Here is a 16,541-nt window from a genome sequence, read left to right on the forward strand (position 1 = left end):
TCGAGGCAGTGCCTCGTTTCCATGCTCCTCGTCCATGAGCTAATGACCAGATATCTTCTACGTAGGGTGGTAGTCAGAATATAGGTTCAAACCCTGCAAGGAGACTCAGCGGCGGGAGTCTCAGGAACCGGGCAAGGATTGGCTGCCCCTTTAGTCATCTGGTGGTAGTCGGTACAGAGGCTCCAATCCTTGTCAGTGAGGAGAATTTATGACGAATTAAAAGCCCCTCATCATGCTCCGTAGGTGTTAAGTCTACTTTGCGATCGTGGGAACTCTTAAGTTGTTGATTGGACCAGGATCGAGCTGCAGCAAAATAGTAGACCCAGTACAGTACAATGGCGGCCCTAAAAATCGAGCGTCTTGGCCAGCGATGAAGGGCTTGTTCCAGGATTGATACGAATTTTCGTGTGACCCAGGAGCAAGGAAAACTCAATTGGGAGCGGGGGCAAAAAGTTTCCAAGCTTCAATTGAGAGCCTGAATGGCGCGTTATCAACTTCTTATAGTCTGGCCAAGCTGTGTATTGAGTTCCGGGTTCAAGGGCGGGGATGCGGATGGTGTGCCCAAAGTATGTCCCAGACGGTACCATAGGAATTGGAATTCGCTCGGTTACAAGTGAGATCGGAGGTTTTTGACATCGGCTCATCTTCAAATCTACTGTCTTCCCTTTCTCTTTACCCCCTTGCTTCGAAGTCGTTGGTTGCTTGCCTAATTTGTGGCGTTGGGACTTGGGACAACTGTCAAATCATAATGACATGTAATATGCACGGGTTCCACTTCTAGACCAGAACTCAACCGACTGCCCTAATGGGTATCTCAGTTTTGTGCTCCGAATATCTGGTAGCTATGGTATCGTAGATTGGTATATCATTGTGAGGGCAATCCAAGTCCTGTGGAGTCACGGTCAGCAGGTGCTGGGGTTGTTAGTTGTGTCTGCACGACGGGTCTTGCGAAGACGACTTGTCCTTCCATATAAAAGCAGGTGGGGATACGAGGCTCAAAGCCTCGGCGACCGTTAGCCCTAAAAGCCCAGCTCCGATCATCGCGGCTCAAGTCGTCTATTCTAGGCTCTTATTGGATGATTAGCACTATCATCTCATGTAGCTGGAGAAAAGCGCCTTTCAGACCGCTTGTCGGGGCTCCGCACCACCTAGCTCTACTCTTGATATGAACCGTGGTCAGCAATGTATGCAGCCTACCCACTTCAGGTTTATGTCAGTCATCAGTAGTCTAAGTCCTGGCCTTAAGCTAGAAGTGTGATTTCCTCTTCCTTCCTTTGATTTTGCTTTTGTCGAACATTCAGAAAATTTGCGTCATCGTGTTCAGTCAACAGCACGGGCCTCATGGAGATACAGCTCTTATTGCTCGTCAAGCCCGGATTAACTCAACGCTCAAGATCAAAATAGCCTCGGAACCCAGAATAATAAAATCGACCCAGCTATGTCTTCGAGCTGGATTAGTAGACCAATGGGGGCTTTTTCTCTCTCCATTAGGTAGGAAGAATTGGATTACGCACTGCAGTGTTAGTACTGCACGGTAGAGAAGCTCGTGCTGCCCTTCCCATACCCAACCAATTAGTAGCAGGTCGCTCATACTCTTCTTCAATTGGGGCTCATTATTGGAAAGTATTGTCCCATACTTCATTCATATTGTGCGGAAGTGATTCTTTGCCAGAGACACGATTCTGTGCCTCTCAAGCAAGAGCATGGTCTTTCTTCATCAATGTCCTGACGGCTGCTGTCGGCTGTCTATGACTAAAGGAGCGGTCGGAACCTCGATTCTGATTCTGAGATCACCTACCATAAAGTGACCAGGCGCAGTGGCAATCAAGAGGTCCTGTACGGCCATAATCGGTAGAAACTCCATCGCGTTCCCGAGTCCGGGACCAGGACTTCCGCATTGGGGTTTTATCGCAACGGTTCAACATGCGGTGTGACCAATGCTTATCAATAATTCCTGCACCTCAGGATGAAATAGCTGAGCGGTTGTTCTGCGGTTATGCGAAATGCACAATAGTAAAACGCCATCGGTGGGGAGGCGGGAAACTATTTAGCAGACTTTGCTGCTGCATTGCCGCTCCTGTGCAATGCGAAAGTTGCATTCGATAGCTATGCTTATCAGGTCAAGATGAACTCTCAAAATAAACCAGATCACCCAGCTTGCAGGTGTCGGGTATGTCTCATAGGCACATGGTCGGGACCGGTGGAGTCTCGACAGTACGTATCATATGCATTGACAATGCAGGCTCGCTGAGGCCTAGAAGGGGTTGATTTGGTCGAACGCGCATATGTGTAAGCTTATGTATCACTTTTAAGCGGATTTTACCAGCAAGATTATTTGGCTTAGCTGTTGATGCATATTGTCTGTGAAGCTCTCTTCTGGCTGAAGAGTGCGCTTGCCGAACAGGCGGCAAAGGCAAGACCCGATAAGGGGTGGTAGGAAGGTAGTTCGCACCCTACCAAGATGTTCGCTTCTTGATCAAAGCTGGTGTTTGGGGGTTCAGTTAGATGATCTTTCCGGCAAGTTGAAATACGGACAGGATGAGACTTCTAGGGAACTCTAATCACCCATGCATTCACCGCTACCGGTTCCTCGGATTCCCGAGAAAGGGCCATAGTGTGAATCCAGTGGCGGGCTTCGAGTGGAGCAAGTCCTCACCTGCTCAATGTCACTAGGCCTCTCTGTCTGTCTGCAAAACATGGATCGACTGACTAGACATCAATTGCCGAGATGCCTGTTCAGGGATCAGTGCATATCGCTCGGATTTCAGCGATGGACTCCTGAGGCTAGGCCTCCAAGACACATCGCAAGTTGTAGCTATATCGTGTTAGTTGAGACGAAAATAGTGACAGAAGTAGGGATTGTCGCCCATATCGGAAAGAAGTACAGAAAGACGAGTTAGGAGAAGGAGAGCCGCCTGCATGGTAAAGTAGTCATTCCAAATGCTGGCAAATAAAGTTGAAAAGATAGGCTAGATTGATAATGGAGTAACAGAGTGGCCACAACAGTCACACACTTCAAAGAACAAGATACCAGCGCTGGTGAGGGTCCTTGGAAGACAACCGGAGTGATCAGTGCGGGTGTACCGGACGTTACGTTCTGAAACCAATATACTGATTTGCGGAGTAGTGTGAACCCACGGCGGCCGAGTACAAAGTCAGAATGATAATGGCTCTCGACGGCAACTTGACAGACTTCATGGTAGTAATTGAGTAACTGTGGCTTGAAGGCGAATTTCTCCGTCTGACTGCAAGCGTACTGCAGGATTCTGTTGTGACTCAAATGAGGGGAGTTAGACAGGGATCATGAGAGCCTCTTCTCTGGGGTGACAATATAGCAGTCTGTAAAAAGAGGGGAAACAAACGACAGCGGATTTCGACGGCACCGCAGTCAGTGAACAGTAATACTATAGCTAGCTCTGTTGGTTCGATGTGGTCACGGTCTTACATGACACGCATCTGGCCAAGACCAGAGTTGCATAGCATGAGGTTAGCTGGAGTTCCTATTAGAGCAATAAGTGCTCAATCTATTGATCAGTTCTCCGACCCAGACATATATTCCACGGAACTGTGGGGCCGGAACCTGGATTGAATATACCGGTAACTCGGGAGAGTGTCGACATCGAACAGAAACGCGCAGCAAATAAAAAAAGACACAAGATGAGAAGGATCCTTCTCACAGGTCTAATTACTGTCTCGTTGTGTGAACAAATGTATTTGCATTAGTGACAAGGCTCGGTGGGATACTGACACGAACCAAAGTCTAAAATAAGCAATGACTCGTCGGATACACCGAGTAAGCTAGAGCAGTCAGGCACAGAACCATGATTCCAAGTGCCATAACAGATCGGAATGACCTGGCTGGTCTAGAATAACCACGACCGGAACAATCAGTATCGGAGTATGCATGGACTGCAGCCATTATAAGACGGGCCAGATATTGAAGCACAAGACGAGACACAGCTGCTAGGTAGAGCAGCGGGCGCATTAGTCATGGTTGAAAATATCATGATGCTGAAGAAATGGAAGCGTGGACGCAATGTTCAACAGAAGAGGGAAGATGCACTCGTGGGAAGCAGCCCGAGCAGAGATAGCAGCGGCGGTCCAATATCCAGCTATTTCACTTATCCGAAGGGGTTCGATGCAGATAAACATACACGAATGGGCTTGACACTATCAATGGCAGTCGAGGTTCAATTTCTGCAATAAGGGCAGACCAGTTGGGGGCAAGAGTCCCGCCAACCTAGGTCTTGATTGCTGTGAAGGACCCGAGGCTATTAATACTGTGACCGCATTATTACTATTTCTGCTGCTCCTACTACCACTAATAACAGTAATGTTATCGAGATGGTGATGCTGGCAGAGTCACCAGGGTCGTATCTACTAGCATTGTTGGAGTCCCTTGTTTCGATGCTGCCATTGTTGCGGGTGTTATAGGGTGAGCCTCAGCATATTTTAAAAAGCGCCCAGGATATGAGTTTGAGTATATGCTTTGTGTCCATGTTGCTGGCTTTGTGAACTGCTGCACCGTCAGTAGACAGGAAAGCCGATGATATCTGTCCGACATATAGCCTCATAGGCGGTAGTGCAGTTGATAGAGGCTGGACGGTCTGCCACTGAAGAAGGCATGGTATGACTGTGATGGCTTCAGTGACGTGCACAGTGGTCAATGTCAGGAGAATTGTCTTATGCTGAATAGTACAGCCACGAATGGGGCTATAACCAAGGGAAGGGTATCCGGCCTCGAGACCATGACAAAAGAATTTCAGCCAACATAGCCAATCATGTAGGCAAAGAGTTAGGCGACGAATGCGCTTCTTCTAATCGCGATGAAAGAGGAAGAGACGTGAACCCTCATATCTGACTGGTTATCAATTGGTACTATTGAACGCATAAAAATCTGGTTTAGTGCTAAGACTGTATGTAGTACGGTGGGTCAGATAGAGTTACCAATTTAATACTGAGATGTTCATCGAAACACAGCCTTTAAGCTTTGCCATACGCAGGTCCGATGCTTGAGATCGTACTAATTGAGTAACCCGAGAAGCCATTGCCAGATTTGCCGTTGTGCAATTAGAAGCCAGTCGCCTTCGAAGTTTATGTTAACGATTCAAGTTGACACTACCCGCCAATTGGTCCAGATGTTTGCTCAAAGTTCGCTCCCAGAATCCTACATCTTGATATAAGAGAACCGAGTACCTCGTGTATGCTCGCGAACTCCTCAATATCAGAGGAGCCACCTGCCGTTGACATTTGATGCTCTTGTTGTATGCAAATTGCCCTTACCGAAGCTCAACTATCTTCTGAGTATTTAACACACATTATTTTTAGGAGCCTCCGATGAAACCAGTAGTAATGGATGAACAGATGGGACAAGGTAGTACCGGCAACGTAAAGAACTACGGCCTCAATCATACCACGAGGAAAGACTTGAAAAGGAAAGGGATGATCAAGAATAACTGAGGTTGTCAACAAAGAAGGAACGGGTGATTGAACAGAGCACTTGATTTCAGTTCCTTAAATATAGTGCCATGGGGGAGCTTGCAGCCGGGTGCCGATTTCTTCATTTCTCGCCCGGCAATCTCTTCAACTCTAAGTCACATCTTCCTTTTCTAGGATCGTACATGGTGAGTCTGGAGTGGGTTCGAGTCATGGGATGGGGTAGCTGGGGAAGCCGTTGTAGAGTCACAGTCAATTTTCCTAATGGACATTTAGCACACGCTGAAAATAAAGTCCATCAAACAGAAACATGTGTGAGATTGTCTCGTCTCGAGTCGGGAAGTTCATGAGCCAATGAAAGTAGCTATCTCCAGACTACAAGGAGGCAAACACATAGATGCACTTTGGACCGCACGTTGTCGGTTCTTCTCCGAGTCGGACCGTCGAGAGAGCCGAGTGAGAGAACAAAATGAACATCAACGTATTGGATATTGCAGTGGGATCGGATGGAAGAAATAGATATTTCGCATCCAATGATAGGAAGAATCCCGTGATAGCCACAGGGAAGTCAGACTCTATGCTGGCTGGCCGCTGAATTGACCAAACCATGAATTCTATGTTATGAGCTAGAGTGACAGTCTGTCACCGGTGGTAGTTACGATGTAGTGAATATGGATGGAGTGTGCTACTGCCGCTTGGTGAAGATGCCCGCTTTCTACAATGAGCTCACCGCCTTTGAGGCCGCCGGCCTTACAGTACAGTAACTACTGTGGTTACTCATGACTCCGGGGATTTTCTTATCGGCATTTAATGATCAATTTTCTCAACAAAACCATACGCAGTAGATATCCACAGACAGATAAATACTTTGTACACATAGAAGAGCTGGAAGATAATCCCATTGTCTAAGTGAGAGGCATCTATGGCAATAGGTTGAATCCGGTGACATAGCCCTCCCTAGCGATCTGCATCTCTCTTCCCTAAGGAGTATGACGGAGTTAGGCCTCCTTGCTTATTAGACTTGAGCCCTTCCTTCGGTGGGTATGAAACCATCAGTGATGGATGATTGAGAAGAAAAAAAAGGCTCCGAATCGGTGGCTCTCCGGTTAGTGGGTTAGTGGTTTAGTGGGCGCCGGAGACCGAGAGCACGTGCCGTGGGCAGGCCAGCTCCGAAGTCCGGACCCTTAATAGTGTAGTGTTAATAGTGATATTATCTAATATCCCCCGGCGCGGCCACAGCAAAGTCCATCAAAGTCCATCAAGTCCACCTTCCCATCCACCCCACCTTCTCCGTCCGCCGTCGCTCTGTTGGCTTGCTTTCCGCTGGCTGATTTACTAGTCCGGACTTTCTTTCTTTCTCTTCTTCCCCTCCTCTCTCTCTCTCTCTCTCTCTCGCTCTCTCTCTTTCCTCCTTTTTTATTATTCCTACACCCCTTCCCCTTTCATTTACTACTCTATATATTTTTTTTTTTTCGCATTGCACGGGGGTTTGTTAGGCCATCTTTGCTCGTGTAGCCCGCCTCCTCCGTCCCCGTTGTACGTGTGTCTGGCATCCCCGGTGGAACCAGAGAGCCAACGTAACTACCATCTCTCGAGGGGAATTTTTAGAAGAGTCACCCTGTGCCTTGCTATATCTCCGTCTGCGCGTTCTACTTGGAATAGACCTTGAACTTGCTGTGTAAGTTGATTAAACCGAGAATGAATCAGTTCCCCTTCTCTGTTGTCCATGAATCTTTAGGATAACCTCCCGAATCGCCTCTGTGCCGCAGCAATCCTTCTGACTGAAGACATTTTCCCCACAGTTGACCTTACACCATGCATATCAAAGAGAAGCTTTCTCAGAATGAGGCTGCTGGCAGACCAGGAATCTCATTCGAGTTCTTCCCACCCAAAACAGCCCAGGGTGTCCAGAACCTTTACGACAGAATGGATCGCATGCACTCTCTAGGTCCCTCTTTCATCGACATCACCTGGGGAGCTGGCGGCCGCCTCTCCGATTTGACCTGCGAGATGGTCAATGTTGCCCAGTCGGTGTATGGCTTGGAAACTTGTATGCACCTGACATGTACCGATATGCCCGTCGAGAAGGTGGATGCTGCACTCCAGGCCGCTTACAAGGCTGGCTGCACCAATATCCTGGCTCTGCGTGGAGATCCCCCTCGTGAAAAGGAAAATTGGGAAGCCACCGACGGCGGATTCCGCTATGCGAAGGACCTGGTGAGGCACATCAGGGAGAAATACGGCAACCACTTTGATATCGGCGTCGGAGGTTACCCCGAGGGTGCGGATGACAACCCGGACGTTGATCTTTTGATTGATCACCTCAAAGAGAAAGTTGATGCAGGAGCCTCTTTCGTGATCACTCAGATGTTCTACGACACGGATAATTTCATTGACTGGGTAAAGAAATGTCGGAACAAGGGCGTTGCGGTGCCAATTATCCCGGGTATTATGCCCATCCAGACGTATGCTGCATTCATCAGACGATCGGAGTGGACGAAAACGCGGATTCCGCCTGACTGGCTGGAGGCCCTCGAGCCTGTGAAGAACGACGATGCCGCTGTGAGGAACATCGGTAAGCGCCTGGTCGCGGACATGTGTAGAAGGCTCCTCGAGAGCGGTCTCAACCACCTGCACTTGTGAGTCACCTTTTTTCGCCTATGTATTTTCTGATAGGATCTGACAATCACTGCCAGTTACACAATGAACCTTGCTCAGTCAACACAATTGGTTCTCGAAGATCTCAACCTTCTACCGTCCGAGGAGACACCGCTTCAGAGAGCCCTGCCTTGGCGGCCGTCGCTTGGTCTCAATCGCAGAGGAGAAGATGTTCGTCCCATCTTCTGGCGGAACCGCAATTCTTCCTATATCGCTCGCACGCAGACTTGGGATGAATTTCCTAACGGACGCTGGACTGATTCCCGGTCGCCTGCGTTCGGCGAGCTTGACAGTTATGGTATTGGTCTCAAGGGTACAAACGAGCAAAACATCAAGCTGTGGGGACAGCCTAAGTCTATCAGGGACATTACCCATATTTTTGTCGACTTCCTGGAAGGCAAGTTGGCGCGACTGCCTTGGAGCGACAGCCCGATTACCACCGAAGCCAACGCTATTAAGGATGACCTTATCGAGCTAAACAAGAAGGGTATCTTCACCATCAACTCTCAGCCGGCCGTGAATGGTGTGAAATCCTCCCACCCGGTATATGGATGGGGTCCCAAGAACGGTTATGTCTATCAGAAGGCATACCTGGAACTCTTGATTCCGTCCTATCTACTTGACGACCTGATTGCCCGCATCGAGAAGAACGGTTACCTCACATACCACGCTGTATCTAAGAATGGGAACCTGCGGACTAACACCAATGACAGCCCCAATGCTTTAACCTGGGGTATCTTCGCGGGACGAGAGATTGTCCAGCCTACCATTGTGGAGACGGTCAGTTTCTTGGCCTGGAAGGATGAGGCATACCGTCTTGGTGAAGATTGGGCCAAATGTCACGATGCCTCCAGCCCAAGCAGAAAGTTAATCCAGAGCGTCGTGGATGACTGGTGTCTTGTTAACATTGGTAAGTGCACTGCATGCATCCATCATATGGTGGCTAGTACTGATACGTAAACTACAGTGAACAATGATTTCCACAACACCAGCAGCCTCTTCGACCTATTCAAGGATTTGAACGTGAAGGATCTCGATACCGAGATTGCTGTCGAGGATGGTGAAACCAAGGTTCATCAAAACGGCGTCACGAATGGGGCCGAATATGCCAACGGCACCGTTGCGAATGGAACCACAACAGAGCTTCCAGTCAAGAACTAGAATACTCTGATCTACCTCTCTCAATGCCCCTTTCAACAGGCATATTGACGGCCTCACACGCTTAGTCTACGATCGTGCTATGCATTCTCATATGCATGCATCCTCTTCAACCCGTCTCACGACTACTTACTAATTTCAACACATGACGACTACAACTACACCTAATTCAACATCTATCTATTCTCAACGACTTACTCCCGCGGCCCTGAGTCAGGAACACTCGGGCCACAACAAGCAACTCAACGAAACGTTTAACGGCGGCATGAACTGAAGACCTCTCAACGATTTCTTCTCTGAGCGATTCTTATGATACTTCAACATGGCATCTTATCTTCTCACTCACCATTATCTCTTAATATTTAACATATACCCCTCGCATGGCATTTTTTTGCGTTTTGCACAACAACTCCCACATCGAGCATGGAACCTCAACGTTTATTCCTGTTCATCTATTTCTCATGATAGAGCTCGAAGCTTTTGGAAGACACCAGTCTTCTCTTTTTGTCATTTTCACCTTCATCGCATTCAAAAAGCGCCGGTCAGCAAAACAGTGACTCTGCGGGCAAATTCCACTTTCTTGTTTACGCACAGCAACGATCAAAAATTCAACACAAAGGTAGGGTATAACGGAGTTGGGATCCAAACTTGGGGAAAAAAAGCGCATCCTCTTCAACATGGGATAAGGCAAGAATACAGGCGGAGTCAAGCTAAAGAACGGTTCTTTTTCATTGCTTCTTATATTTACCCCTATCAACAATCTGCGCACGATACACTGTTCTGGCCACCATCGATCACTTTCTGTTTTTCGCGTCTCATCTCATTCTATCTGCCGTCTTTCCCTTACAAGCGAGGGATCGATTTCGGCTGTTCAAAAGTTCTCGTGCTTTCTTTTTCACATCTAGCGGCGGCGGCGGTGGTGATTGTGATGCCTGTGTGAGTTCGGCCCACCTTGTGGTCGGGGGTGTTGGTGGCCGAATTGACATGGCATTCTTGGGGAAGGAAGGAAGGAAGGAAGGACCGGGTGAGGAGGCCCCGGTGGGAGATCCGGAGAAGACTGTTTCATTCGGACTGGACTACAGTAACGAGAAGGGAGGATATCCACCATTGCGTTGTGCCTTCTCTTCTTGACTGGAACATAACATTCACATCAACAAATTATTTCGACTCAACTGTGTCCGTGTATCTCATCACCGCCGCGTAGACAACGAATGGCCCTTCCTCCCTTGCCCAGACGGGCAAGAGAAAAGCTCTACGCTTGGAAACCCGGAACTAACGCTAGCGCTTGTCTCGCAGCGATCGAGAAATAGTAGAGCCTTTATGCAGTAAGTATGCCATCTGGATGGAAGTAAGCTGTCTGATGCAAGAAGGAGGACCGATGACTTGAGTCAATAGGGTAAGGAGGCTAACAGACTCACTCAACTGCCAGATGGCAGGCGCACCTTGTTCCTGTCCCAGACTGCAATAGAGTTCCTACCTACTGATCGGACACCGGAACCGGTTGACCTAGTATGTTTCAGGAATTACAACAAGATGCGGCCAGCAGCAGCATGAAGGAGTTTGTTCATATTCGGAGGATATAAATGACATCGTCGAGTAGTGGCAAAGAAGAATGGCAGCAGAACGAACGGAACGGGGAGGAAATCTCGTAACCCGTGAACGTGACACAAACCGACCGTGTCACCCACTCTAACAGACGGAATCCGTTCTAGACACACTGGCCAAACCGCATACAAAGCAATCCCAAAGGAAAAAGAAAAAGCACATCGCCGGCGCTTCTAATCACTCCCCCCGCCAAAACACACCCATGACGCCTTGAGACCGCGGGAAAAGACCAACTACCGCCCGGTATTGTCTGTCCAATATAACAGCATATAGTACAAGCCAAGCCCGGATGACTCCCTCAACACAGTGCCCGACCCAGGGCGCCGAAGAACCACGCAAACGGTTTCGCGAACCAAATGACCCATGTACTCACGAGGACGACGTACCCAGCTGCTCGACCGATTATCATCATGCAGAATCCCAGGGTAACAATGTACAGCGCGGCCTGGCAATGGTCGATCAGCGAGCGGACGAGGTCCTTGCGGGACGGTTTGGGCCAGGCACCGGTGGAGTTGTAGAGGGAGAGGAATGCTAGGAAATTCTTGAGCACGAGGAGGCAATGCTCGATCATCATGAGCATGCTGTTAAAGGCAATGCGGACCAGCATCGCTTTGTTGTCGCGATTCACCATCACTTGGCTGTAGAGTTGCTGGAGCTGTACTGCAGAGTCTATGATGGCGTCTTTGATAAGAGTCCAGATTGGCTGATCGTCGTCGTCGGTTGGATCCTCCGTGCTTTCGGGCCGTTTCGTGCCGCCCTCGGATTGCTTCGCTGGGTCCCCTAGGATATCAGCATTGAAGTCCGTGACATTGAAATGAAATACCCCTTCTTCTCGAGGTGTCTCATAAACCTGCTGTCCGTCTAGTTCAGCCACTTCGAAGCTCAGGAGTTCGCGAGGTGAGAGCCCCTCCTCCGATCCGTCTCGACTGATAGAATTTTGGGGAGAGATTTCGGGGCCAGAGGATGTAGTCCCGATATAGGGCGATACATCTGGAACAGCTGATGAGCTTGCCACCTGGGCCGCATTGTCTTGCACCAATGATTTCTTCAGGTCAGGGGCGGGCTCGAACACGCTTCGTGATACCATGGGCGGTGTGTTTCCACTCCCAGGTGCCAGGCAAGGTGGGTGATTCTGTGGAGGATTACTTCGCGGAAGACTGCTCGGGCCTTCTATTGTAGCCTTTGACGCCCCGGATGTACGGATGAATCCACGTATAGGCCTTGGCTTGTCCGACGTTCGGCGCTCGGGTTCTATGCCCCGAGATTTGATAGTGGGTATCTGTGTTGGTGATGTTGTCTTCGGGCTTACTGGGTTGGGAGAGGTCGGTTTGGAGGATGGTGTGCAAATTGGATTCTGCCTTTCCCACGAGTTTTGCGTCACTCGCCGCAGGCCTGCTGCGGACGAGCCTGCCTGGGACTTTGTCCGTGTGCCTGTGATGATCTCTCCTGCGGCTCGAGATGTGGGTTCCTGTGTGCTCGGAGTCTTTTGAGCATGAGCCCTCAGGTCTGTCATGGTAACCATAGTGCGTGTGATAGTGGGTGTGATAATGAATACATCGTCGGACTTGCGGGGTGGCTTTTGTTCGTGAGACTTTGTCGTCGTGTTTCCCTGAGGTACCCGGTTTTCTTTCAAAGGCGGTTTCGAAACATTTTCTTTCGAAAGATTTTCTGACTTCTGGGGCAGTCGACAATTTGCGTCCTTGCACATCGTCTTTGGCAACTGCTTCGAGCATTGGGCAGGGTTCGAATTCTGTAAAATTGGGTTTCGATCTTGCTGAGGGGGCGCCTTTTCTTGAGCTGCTGCTGTGAGGGCATGTGTCGTGGCTCTTCTTCCCTCTCGGGGTATCTTGGATTTGGGGCCTGGAATATCGATTACCCTGGGGCGCTCGTCCGTGGTCGAAAAAAGCAAAATCTCGTCCGGGTTCTTGTCGTTCGGTCCGTTGATCTCCTTGCATCCTAAAAAAGAGCCGTCGGCATTCGCCGCAAAAGGCGTGTTGGTCGACTGCCCAGGTGACTCTTCCCAAATCGTGCTGAACCGTGGCTTTCCAATCTCATCAGGACTATAATAACGAGGTGGTTCACCAGCGCATTCGTCATCGTTCTTCTCATAAGAAGGTGGATCAGGACTCGGCTCCTGGCCGTCTAAACCAATCAGTTTCTTCTCGCGTTGGTCGGTAGGATTGGGCTTGTCCTCAGGAGTGGTGGTACGGGGGCTTGGAAGCGTCTCAGGATCGAGCATTGTTCCACCCTCCTTGTGAACCCTCTCGATGCTCTGCTGGAATTTGGAAATCTGCTGTGCATTCAAATGCAAAGGATTGGGCTCTCTTGCTGACGGCATGTTCACAACAAACCGATCCTCCCAGTCGGTCACGGAACTTGCAGGTGCTGAAATTGGTGATATCGGATATGACTGGTCGGATGAGTCGGTCGTTACATCTGTTTTCTCGGATGTCGTTGGCTGTGTGGTCTCAGTGGTCGGCAAACTCGGCCCTCGTTCTCCAGTAATTGGACGTTTTCTTTGACCGACGGCTTGAGTAGTCTCAGATCTCCAGAAGCTTGTTCCTGGGGGAGGTCGATTGTCAAGGTGTAGGTTTGGAACATCTTTCCGCAAGCCGACGGGGCGTGTATGCAACTTGTCATCCCGAGGTATACCTCCCGTTAATTTCAACTTGTAGTTAGCAATCTCTTGCCTGGGTGAAGTAGCCAATGACACAATCTTCCGATATGCCTCTTGATAGTATTCCTTGTGCTTCTCTTTACTGCGCAACGGAGCTGGTATTTCCCTCTCAAACCTGTCTCGCACTTTGCGCCAGTATTGATCGCCGCCTTTCTCGGGCTGCTTAGGCGCAGCAAGTGACAACGCCCCCAGAGATCTCTTTGGACGAATAGTTCGATCGCTTTCTTGTTCCTTGGTTTCGATTACAGCAAGTCGCGTTCCAGCAGATTCTTTGGTCTTGTCGACGGGGGATATGGGGAGTGGGAGCTTGGTGGGTTTGATTCTCCGCACGGCGTTGTCTGTCATGGTCTTCGGGTCTTCGGTCGTCGACGGTGTAGATTGTTCGATTCGCCGACCTGAGAGCCCTGTGGCTTGTGCTGGGGGTTTTGCTGCGTCATGGGGTCTTGTGCGCTTGCCACGGGGATTTCGAAAGTGCAGCATGTTATCGCTGTTCGGTAGGTGGAGGGAGTGTTCCATCTTCGACCGCTGCTCAATCAGAGGAACACCAGCAGCTTCAGGCTGCATCAATACACCGACCCATTCCCTCTGAACTGGATTTGATGGCGATATCGTTGATTCGGGAGCTGTGCGAGGACTCGTGTGCGGTAAGGTGTACAGTACGATGTGCTGGACGAAAACGAGGCTCGACGGAGCCAGGCGAACATCATGCGGGAAAGGCTGGGAAACCAGTACTAGACGCGTTCTGCTGAGGAAATGCTAAGGGATAACAGGCATAATGATATGGGTGGAATGTTGGATGGCCAAGGCTCGCCTCACTGAAGAATGTGTGAATACAGAGGCAGGGGTGGGGGGCTGACCAATGCGGAATGCGCAGCTCAGACTTCTGATACCACTTGGCATGGAAGCCGCACGCAGGTCCGAGTTTCAGTATGCTTCCTGCTGGTCGCATTGAGAAGCAATTTGCAGAAACGACGAAAACTCGATAGCCCGGACACCCATCAAGTGATCAAGTGGAGTTCAACGGAGTAGTCATACAACCTTCGCTTCCAAACAAGTCAAAGTGATCTTAACTCAAGAAAAACACGATAAGGCCAAGGAACAAACGGTATTCATAATTGCGGATGATCAAAAAGCATATTGTACAGTGGCTGGTTATCGGCAACTCCATTCCCGAAAATGACTGGAAATCTTCAACGCCGCCTGAGAAGACCTGATCTCAGAAAAAAGGAAAAATAATAAGGACAAATAAAATCAGATGAGCGCACTGAACGCCGTACTTGATGCTTGAAGAATGCAAAGTCACGAGGATGAGCCATGGCGAAAGTTGTTGATATGGTTTGTACAAGAAACACTTTTTGCTACCAACCTGGTCAAGTGAGGGTTGGGCGTATATCGAATGCTTACAACAAGAAATGAGTTGTTTCACGGCGTGCGCCAGGTTGGCTCCGCCTGGGGCCTGGCGTGGCTGGATTTTCTCCCCCGGGCACATTGCTTCGTTTGAGTGGACTGGACTGCCTCTTCACTGCGCTTGTACCACGCTCTTTGTAGAAAAAGTCCCCGTTACTTTGAAGTCGGCGGTCTAGATTCGCCGAGACCGACTTCCTCAGTGGAGAATTGGCGTGAGAATAAACCCCAAGGCTGCCCCCATCGCCTGTAGTGGTTGGTGTTCGTCGGAATTGAGGCTGCCGAATGGATACAACTGGGTTGCGGACAACTGGAGAAGCATCGCGCAAATGACTGGGGGTTTGAAGGGCACTTGAACGATATGTGGGACCACTAGGTGTACCCGCTGCGGATTGCTGTCCTGACGAGAATCCTTCAGGGTCGATATGTTTGATATAGTTAGGGTTTGGACTTGTCTTGAATCCTCGGTTAATGACGAAAGTTGGCGTGAATGTGTCGACCTTGTTGTGCTTGATGTCGGTATCAGACTCAGAGAATTGAGTTCCAACATCCCTCATCAGAGGCTGGGTCCGAGGATGCACATATTTGGTATCATACTCGCGGAGAACCTCTTTATGGACTAGCATGTTGTCCTTCGCCTGCTGCGTGTAAGATGAGGACAGGAATATCATCTGCACTGAAAGCAGAGCTGCCAGGAAAAGAGTGGTCACAATGGTAACGCTGGGGCGAGGATCAGACACATGAGTCGGTAGGAATAACCAATAGACTAGAACATGGCCGGGGCTGAACAGGCAGAACAGGCGAATGCAAAGAGGGAGAGGGTCCCAGACAGCAAGCTCCCAAACATCGCGTTGAGCATCTGGATGCGCTCTCGATTGTGCCGATCCAGACATTGCGTCGGCCAAGTACCGCAAAGGGGACGCAGTGGCAGGCGTTGAGTCGACTCGCACACGGTGCGCCGATGGTGTTGCGGGGGCGCGATCAATCGAGGCTTCGAAGAGACGATAAAGGCGTTTCCGATAAAATGTATAGAAAGCATTAAGGGCGGAGAATAACGTAAGGAAGTGTACAAGAAAAGAGGTCTATCGATGAACAGGTGAGCGCCGCTGTTCAAGTTCGAGCCATATGGGGGGATAGCACGTACCAACCAGCTCAGCCAAGGTGTGTTCTCATCGTCGCCAAACACATCATCTATAGCTTGACTGCCTGTTGTTTGACTGTTGGCTCGGGCCACGAGAAAAGTCAGGTTCAGGAGCACACCGAGCGGCAATGCCCAATCTTTCTCGAACTGATCCCAGTCATGAGTGTCGAATTCCTCGGATAGCCACAATAGAAAGTCTAAAGGGTTCAGGTAGGATGCGATGCGCTCCGTCAACGGGCGGCGGCGCACTAGCCGGGGCATGGCGGGGACGGCAAGGCAGCTAGGTAATGGGGGATATTATTGGAAGTGAGAAGCAAGCTAGCTAGACATATGTCTAGGAGAGAGTAGCTGTAGACGGGAACTTATTGAGGAACCAAGCTCGTGATAAGATGATTGAGTAGAAGCCGCAAGTTTTCCTCCCGGTTGTAAACAACAATGAGGGATAAGTGAGTTAGCGGCCGG

General features: G+C 49.7%; 3 protein-coding genes across 3 annotated transcripts; 1 reads left to right on the forward strand and 2 right to left on the reverse strand.

Annotated features, from left to right (window-relative positions):
• Positions 1-7,251: 7,251 nt before the first annotated feature.
• On the forward strand, positions 7,252-9,255 carry BO82DRAFT_291963 (methylenetetrahydrofolate reductase (NAD(P)H) MET13; the record flags this gene model as incomplete). The annotated part of the gene is made up of 3 exons (XM_025631749.1): positions 7,252-8,075; positions 8,133-9,004; positions 9,062-9,255. 3 exons carry the CDS (start codon positions 7,252-7,254, stop codon positions 9,253-9,255), a joined length of 1,890 nt encoding a protein of 629 aa, XP_025488328.1.
• Positions 9,256-10,823: 1,568 nt separating this feature from the next.
• On the reverse strand, positions 10,824-14,050 carry BO82DRAFT_386061 (putative NTP binding protein; the record flags this gene model as incomplete). The annotated part of the gene is made up of 3 exons (XM_025638228.1): positions 10,824-11,847; positions 11,962-12,136; positions 12,167-14,050. 3 exons carry the CDS (start codon positions 14,048-14,050, stop codon positions 11,156-11,158), a joined length of 2,751 nt encoding a protein of 916 aa, XP_025488329.1. The 3' UTR covers positions 10,824-11,155.
• Positions 14,051-14,934: 884 nt separating this feature from the next.
• BO82DRAFT_405487 (Nur1/Mug154 family protein) lies at positions 14,935-16,340 on the reverse strand (the record flags this gene model as incomplete). Its single annotated transcript, XM_025639493.1, has 2 exons — positions 14,935-16,020; positions 16,083-16,340. The coding sequence occupies 2 exons, from the start codon at positions 16,338-16,340 to the stop codon at positions 14,935-14,937; spliced, it is 1,344 nt and encodes a 447-aa protein (XP_025488330.1).
• Positions 16,341-16,541: the final 201 nt, after the last annotated feature.

Source organism: Aspergillus uvarum (assembly GCF_003184745.1).
Source record: "Aspergillus uvarum CBS 121591 unplaced genomic scaffold BO82scaffold_59, whole genome shotgun sequence".
Classification (NCBI taxonomy): Eukaryota; Fungi; Ascomycota; class Eurotiomycetes; order Eurotiales; family Aspergillaceae; genus Aspergillus; species Aspergillus uvarum.